The 8,125-nt window shown below is 36.5% G+C and overlaps 1 protein-coding gene across 1 annotated transcript in view; it reads left to right on the top strand.

Moving 5' to 3' along the window:
• Brip1 (BRCA1 interacting protein C-terminal helicase 1) overlaps window positions 1-8,125 on the top strand; it is a 121,849-nt gene that overhangs the window by 35,930 nt on the left and 77,794 nt on the right. The window contains exon 6 of the mRNA XM_026780115.1: window positions 4,888-5,169. Coding sequence (XP_026635916.1) covers window positions 4,888-5,169 — 282 coding nt within the window. The remainder of the gene's footprint in view (window positions 1-4,887; window positions 5,170-8,125) is intronic.

Raw genomic sequence — 8,125 nt, 5'->3', positions numbered from 1 at the left:
CTGTATGTATCCCTGGTTGTCCTGGATGGAACTCACTCAAATTCAAATTCACATAGATCCACCTGCCTCTGCCTCCTGAGTGCTGGGATTAAAGGTGCCCAGTGGTTGTTTTGTTTTGTTTTGTTTTTTTCTTATATAAGACCTTGTAGCCTGAAAAGCCTGAAATATTTATTCTCTGACCCTTGATGAACAATGTTTGCTAGGGAAAAAAGTTTGCTGACTCTTGCTGTAAATAGTCTCTTAATGGAAAGGTCTCATCTCCCACTCCTTTGTTGTACTTAACATGGATCTTGATAGAAAGTATTTAATTCAAATAACAAGTTTATGTAATTTTTATGAATTTAGTTATATAGTTTATCCTAGGTATATTTTGTGATTGCGTCAGAAAAATTATGAGCACAGGAGTAACTAGAAACAATTCCTTAATTTATGAAACTGGTATGGATAAACTCTCCAGACTGCTCCTTTTAGGACAGTTAAAGAGAGAAGCCCTCTTTGTGGATGAGGTTGGGTGACCCTTGTCATTGTCCCCTACTTGGCTTGGTGGATTCTAATGTCTCTTGGCTGAATGAATGGATGAAACGGGACACCGAGTGTGAAGTGCCTCATGCCAGGGCAGCTTTATTAGGTGGTAATTATTAATATTGAATCTTAGATATGTATTTGTTGTTCACAGCTAAAGAGGCTCACATTCGCATAATTTCAAAAAGTAGTCAATTATCCTGTGCTTTTGCTTTTAAAGGCTAGTCATCTGATTATTGAAGTATCTTTATTGTGCTTAGATCACTTTAAATTAGAACTGGAGTGTCCGTCAGACTTTAAAACTGTGAGATTAGGTTAAGTAGTTTGGGGACACCTCGCCATGGTCCTCCAATGGAAAGAGTTTAAATTATACTTACACAGTCTGGGTTATGCAGAGAAATGTGAGTTGCTGTACTTTAGGAGTTTGTAGTGGGTTTGGAAAAATAAAGAGGAGAAAGGGAGGAGAAAAAGAACATGCAAGCGCACACACACATTTCCGAACTGAATCTCAGTTCAGACTGTCTTCAGACTTGCTGTACAGCTAAGGATACCCTTGAACTCCTGATCCTCCTGCCTCCACTCCCCAAGTGCTGGGTTACAGGTGTATGCCTTCACACCTGGCCTAAATATTTATTTTGTTCACAATGAATTTGTTCTTTCTGGTCCACTTTGAGGATCCAATCCATAGTCTCCTTTTAGAAGTGACGTGATACCCACAGCAAGTAGCAGAGTAACCTGAGGAATTCAGTCAGAATGTCGTGATAGAATTTGCTTCCCATTTTCTCTGTGATCGTGTTAGATAGTTCAGTATGTGCAACATTGGCCAATGCCGTTTGTTTCCTGCCTTGCTGTTGATAGTGAAATTAATTTCTATTTCCTAATTTCCTTTTCTAAAAATGTTTCATGACCCTTCTCATTTTATTTTTCGACAGGTAGGCATACTGTTTTGCAGGGAGAGTGTGGAGGGGGCTTTGACACTTCAGCAGTTGGTGTTCTAGTGCGCTACACTCGGGGTTGCTCCTCACAGCTCTGTGCAAGGGGTAGTGGAGGACTCAGCAGCTGGCCTTTCTCTCAAAACCAAAACTTCTACTTTTCTCCTCTTTCATAGAGTTTAGGTACATCTTTATACAACAGGACAAGAGAAGAACTAGAAGTCATTATTAAACACATGGAAAAATTTCTAAATATTCTTGGTTGCTAGCTTCCCGAGGACAGTGTTGGCCATCATAGAATTGAGAGGACTTTTGGAGCAGGTGACTCCTGTCCCGTTTACACGTGTCCCCTGTATTATTCTCTAAGATGATACTCTGCTTTTGCTGCTATGCATGTTGGATGTTCTTGCCTTCTGTTGAAGTGAAGCTAGTTTTTAGACATGAAGAGGAAGCCGCCATTTTTACAGAGCTTGGTCAGAACTCATTACCATTTACAGGTTATAAAGTTGACAAGTTTTGGGGATTATGTTTTACCTGTTGGCCTTTAGTATATTGGATGAAAGTTAATAGTTTTAAATTTTATTTTGTAGTGTCCTGATGAAAATTCTATGCATTTAAGGAACATAGGCAAAAAGCAACCACCCTATGAAAAACAAACCTGTCAACAGGAGAAATAGCTATCAAGAGGGGCAGAGCTGCCGGATTTTATTCATCTGGCTGCTTCAGGACTTCTAAGTCCACAGGTTTCAGAGAAAGGCCATAAAGTCACAGCTTATTCAGGGGGTCAGGGTGCATTCTTATCTCCTCTCCTTGCTCTGATCCAGATCCTATCTTGTGTTTTCTTCAGCATTGAAAGTTAATCATTTTGATAAAAGCAGTCCCTTTTTGTTATTAGGTAAATGCTTATTTAAAAGCTTTTATTCTGGTGTCATATCACTTTTCTATCTTCAAGTATGATTTTCTCAGATCTTCTAAGTAGTAACGTCTAAGGAAGATCACTTTTGAAGAAGTAGTTGTTCTTTAGGAGTGCGTAGGAGCAAGACATGACTGTCTTAATTTCATTCTTATTTTTTTCCTTGTGTAACTACTGTCCTCTTAAGGCATCTACCTTGACTTCATAAATACATAATTTTTTTCAGTTCACTTTAAAAGCTAACAAACAAAGCATATTTCATATGAAAATATCTATGGCCTATACTTTTCTGAATTAATGGTGTAGAAATTGGTGGTATCTAAATCTATTGTAGTTAAAAAATTTTAATCATGAATTTTTGTTAGTAGAGCTACTACGTAACATTTTAAGGTGAGAACCGACTTATTGATGCCAAATTCACCCTTCTTGAAATGTAAAATTTTGAAATCGAAATAGCAAGTTGTGAAACTATATGGTAGTGTTTTCTTTTTATTTGAAAATAATTTTATGAAAGGTATATTTGTATATCTGTGAAGGTCTGTAGGTTAAATACTAAAGTATTTGTGAAAGTTGATTATATATATATATATTTTTCTGTACTTTTCTTTTTTGAAAGGAAGTCAGAAAAAAAGGAAGACTTAAAAGAAGCCAGTGGTAAATATTAAGTGAAATTAATGTTGAAAAGCATTCTCTCAAAAAGGAGTTTGCTAAGCCTTGAGAGCCATTTTAGTGAATTAGTTTTAGGGTTTTATATAATGTATCCATATAGGATAAAATGATTTAATTGGTCCTAGCAGTCTAATTGTCCAGTAAATTCAACAGCATTATAGGAATAGAAATAGTGTAATTGAGTAAAAAGTCTGTGGATATGAAAAAGTAAATAATTTTGTACCTGTAGTTACCTTAGTTTCTCAGTGCGTTAATTAATTAATTTACAATTCAAATATTACAGAAACCAAATACTACAAAAACCAAAAAAACAATTCAGTGCAAATATCATGATATAATTTGCATTCCATTTTCTCTGTGAGTATAAGTTGTTAGATATTGCAACATATGTAACATAAGCCACAAGTCAGCTGTTTCCTGCTTCGTTGTTGACAAGGGCCCCATTCATAACTCTTCTTTTATCCTCTCAGTGAATAAGTAATTATTCAATATAGAAGGCAGGATATTTGGAACTGGCTATTTAATGTGGCAGCGCTCTGTAATGAAATCTGCTGTTACTGGCAACCCGAGAGGGGAGTGTAACAATTCCAGCATGACTGTAACTTTATCTGCTTTGACTGAATGTTTATTTGGCACATCAGTGAACCTTTTATCCCAGTGAGTGACAGCTCCAGAAGGGTCACATTTACATCCATTCTATCATGTATTGTAATATTTAATGGTGGACAAGGCTGAGCGAGACTAGGAGTAATTTGAACTTACTTTTCCACTGAGCAGAGGCTAAAAGACAGCTTGATCTCCAGTGTTGTGGTGTAACATACTATGACTTATCATTTGTTTATGAAGGCTAATCTTACTGATTACAATTTTTTAATGCAGTAAGTAGAGTCCTACCAAACTGAGTCTTTGCAGTGTAAAGTCTTTTCCATGAGTGTGCTGTTCCCCCTTTTCCCTCTCAGTGATTGTTTCTCAACATTTCTCTGAAATCAGACTTCATTCTGTCTCATTTGGTGGAGGAATTGAAGCTCTGAAGGGGATATTTGTTAAGAATCTGTGAGTTCTCATAGATTAAACCTGCAAAAAGGGGGTGGGGCAGAATTCGGAGGTGGGAATTCAAATCAGGTGAAGTTTAGACTACTCTTGAGGTTCCATTGTTGAATTTAAAGAGATAGTTATGTGATTTCATTTGCGATACTGAATGACTTGAGAGCTTGTTGTCCAGGATGAGCTATTTTAGTAACAGTTTTTCTGGTGGGTTTTGATTTCACACATGTAATTGGATTTCAGGCATACTTGTTCCATGCAAGCAGCCTGTTTTCACTCATTGCTAAATGTTGATATTTTTGTATTCATTTTCATTCCTTTGCTAGAGAAGAGTTTTCTGTACTTATCTTGTAGTGGTGCTTAAGATTCAACTTCTTATGTCTATTCTTTTGTTAACCACATTTCAAATACTGTTTAAAAACGGAATGTTTGAGCCATGTTATGAGAAACACTATCAGTTCTATAATGTCACAATGACCCAAGAGAAAGGAAATGTTTTTCCAATCTGTCATATTGTTTTAATACTATAATTTTATAAAAGAGAAGTGTTAAGATGTACTTTAAATATTTGGAATTGAATCTGTCGGAAAGAATGCAAAGATGGAGAAGCATTGTTTATAACTTGGAGAAGATAGGGAACTAATTTGTGTGTAGTGTGTGGTTTCTTCTTCAGTGGTGCATTAGAGACTACTCTCTGAAAGCTTCTTGGACCATTAGGATTCTTTACTTAAGGGCTTCGATTCTGAGAGGTGGTACAGTGTTTGTTGTGGTGGCCCAGACATTGTCTGTTTTCTTCTCTTGTTTCAGCTCGATGGCCAGTGTTGTAAGTGCTGCTGTTCTACTAAACAAGGAAATAGTGAAGACACCATTAAGAAAGATCACGGGGGACAATCCAAGAGACCCAAAATTTATTTTGGCACACGCACACACAAGCAGATTGCTCAGATTACTAGAGAGCTCCGAAAGACAGCTTACTCAGGAGTCCCAATGACTATTCTTTCCAGCAGGGACCATACTTGTGTTCACCCTGAAGTGGTGGGTAACTTCAACAGAAATGAGAAGTGCATGGAACTGCTGGATGGAAAACACGTGAGTAAGATTACTGTGACGTAGAGAAAAGAAATAAGGCTGAAGAGATTAGAATTTCTTGATACATGTTCTGTATATTTATATACTGATCATTAAATAATATGAAATCGAATTAATTACTACTTAAAAAATCACCATAAGAAAATTTTAATTCACATTTAAATTGATAGATTTTGGTTTTAAAACTTATAAATAAGTAAAATTCCATGTTATTAATTTTTGTTGTATGAGATGTAATTTTTTTGTTTAAATCCTTCTAACCAAAATAGTTGAACATGAGTGATATCAGATGAAGGCATAAAATGTTATAAGAATATTATCTAATTAGATCTAATCAGCATATTTTATGTATTTAAAAACTTCAAAATAAGATAGTTTAAACTGAATAAATTTTGAAATTTTTAATGTTGAAATACATGATTATTTTAATTTATGGTTATAATTAATACAGACTTTTTTTAAAAAAATGAAGGATTGTTTCGCTTAAAACCATGTATAACATGCCTTACATGTTTTACATGTTATACATGGTTTTACATTTTTCCAGGGAAATTGGAGTGGTATGAATTCTTAGGTTGGGTGGAATGAGGAAGGACATGCTGTTGTAAATACCATTTAATCCTGGGCAGTATTAGTTTGGAAGCCTGCATTTGTTGTAGCTAATTTGCTTGAAAATTGAAGTTGTAAGTATGAGATTGTTCTCTGAAATAGCCAAGTGAATCAGTATATAAAGTGAACAATGATGTAGACTTTGAAATTTTTTTTGTCTTTCTATTATTTAATCAGAGTTGGTTCTACACAAAAGACTATGAGTAATGGTCCCAAAAGACTTGTTTCATTGATGGATCACCTCCTCCCGTATAGTATGAATAAATTATGTTTCATTGGTTTTCTTTGTCAGTTTTTTTATTTTAAGCAGATGAGAGTTTACTTGGGTTTTTTTAATGCCTATTCAAGTCATATTTTAGTAGCTATTTAGCTTTATGTAGTCGGAGAGACTGTACCGTGAGAGCGAGGAGCGTAGTGGACAGGCTTGAGTGACTGTGCAGAGCAAAGAAGGAAACAGAATCACTGCTGAAATTCTATAGTCATATTTGTTGCCATTTCAGTTCTTTCTGACTAGCTGAAGAATGACGTGGAATCTCTTACTGTGTGTGTTTAAAGGGTGCTCAAGGAAAGGGTTTCGCAGTAACCACAAATGCCTCCATGAGTTACTGCTCTGCTAAACCTAGGTGCTGTCTGCCATTGCATATTTTTAAAATCCTTTTTCACTCGTTCTTGGCAAAAATTATTGTGCATTTGTAGGAAATATGTAAGTTAAAATATATTGGTGAAAGCAATGCAAAGTTTTAAGGCAGATAGTCTTATAGACTAATAGTCTAGAATCCTGTTTGCACTTGATCTTTATGCTCAGAAGTTTCAGTCATGTAAGACAGTTTGGTAGACTTGGATGCTCAGAACTTCCCACTGGCTTTCAATGAACAGCTAGTTTGTTTTTGCACATTAGAGATGAAGTCAGCAGAGAGAGCTGCTGTGGCGTGCTGTCTCCCAGCTCGTTGTCAGACTGCTTACCTCCCGGGTATACACAAGCATTCATTTCTTGTTCCCTAGCCCTCAGAGTAATTTGGTATTGTAATGAGGGCCAATTACAAAGTCACCGTAGGTGTCTGTGTTTACTGTGGCTAATTTACCCAAGAGAAACGATAAATAGATAACTGACATTGAGTGAAAAGGGTTTACAGTGTGATAACACTCCCACTGACAGACTCCCTTCTGGGTTCTGTTACACGGCTAAAAGGGATGAGCTTTGGGCTTCACTGTCAGCCTGCACAGAGCTGTTGTCCTAAGAGCCCTTCAAATGTAAACTTTCTGATTATTTGGCTTGATCTGAAGGTACATGTGTTTTTGTTCACGGTCTCTTTCAAAGTGCCACCATACTAGAATGATAGTCTGTTAAAATTTTTCTTTTTGCTTCAATTATGAAAATTAAAGTTGAGCCTGGAATGCCAATTCTTTTAAAAATTTTGATGTAGACTGTCTTGTTCTTTAAAAATTCAAACAAAGCAGCTGAGATGGCTCAGGGTTAGAAGAACACTGGCTGCTCTACCAGAGTGTCAGGGTTCAATTTCCAACACCACATGGCAGCTCACAACTGCCTGTAACTCCAGTTCCAGGAGATCTGATACCCTCTGTGGACACCAGGTATGCACATACACACATGCAGGCAAAATAAAAAAAAAAAAACTATTTTTTTTTTTTAAAGAAAAGTATCTGGGTATTGTGGTGCACACTGTGATCCAGTCTTGTGGAGGCTCATGCAGGATTGCAGATTTAAGGGTAGCTGGCTACATAAGACAAGCTTGCTTTCCCCTCACCCTGAAAAGAAAAGAAATATAGTCACACGGATGGTAATGCACATAGGTGGATAGAGGAGGCCAAGCTAGCCCAGCATGATAACTACATCCTCTCCTGTCCTCTAACCCCTCAAGGAAACTCGGCAAAGTTCTGTGCATATTTTGCCAGAATGTTTAAAAAAACATTATTTGTATATATGCATATTTATTCTTCAAGCAAGGACACTTTGCACAGACTTAGTCATGCGTTTACACATTTGGTGACATCATCAGAGAACCTAACAGATAGCACAGTCACTTCAAAGGGTGTATCATTTGGTTTGTTTTGAAACAAGGTCTCATTATGTAGCTTTGACTGGCCTGGAACTCCATCTATAGACCAGGCTATCCTCAGACTCATAGATCTGCCTGCCTCTGCCTCCTGAGTGCTGATATTAAAGGCGTGTACCACTGTACCTGGTCTTAAAAGGGTGTAACTTCTTTAAAATGGCTTAATGTGTCTGCTTTTGATCATAGAAAATGGATTTAGATGCAGGTTTTTTGTTAGATTTTGTTTTTTTTTTTTTTTTTTTTTTTTTTTTAAACATACGAGATTAAGCATG

The sequence above is a fragment of the Microtus ochrogaster genome, chromosome 7 (assembly GCF_000317375.1).
Source record: "Microtus ochrogaster isolate Prairie Vole_2 chromosome 7, MicOch1.0, whole genome shotgun sequence".
NCBI classification, from domain to species: Eukaryota; Metazoa; Chordata; class Mammalia; order Rodentia; family Cricetidae; genus Microtus; species Microtus ochrogaster.
The sequence above is the reverse complement of the archived record's forward strand: the minus strand, read 5'-3'. Positions and strand labels throughout refer to the sequence as shown.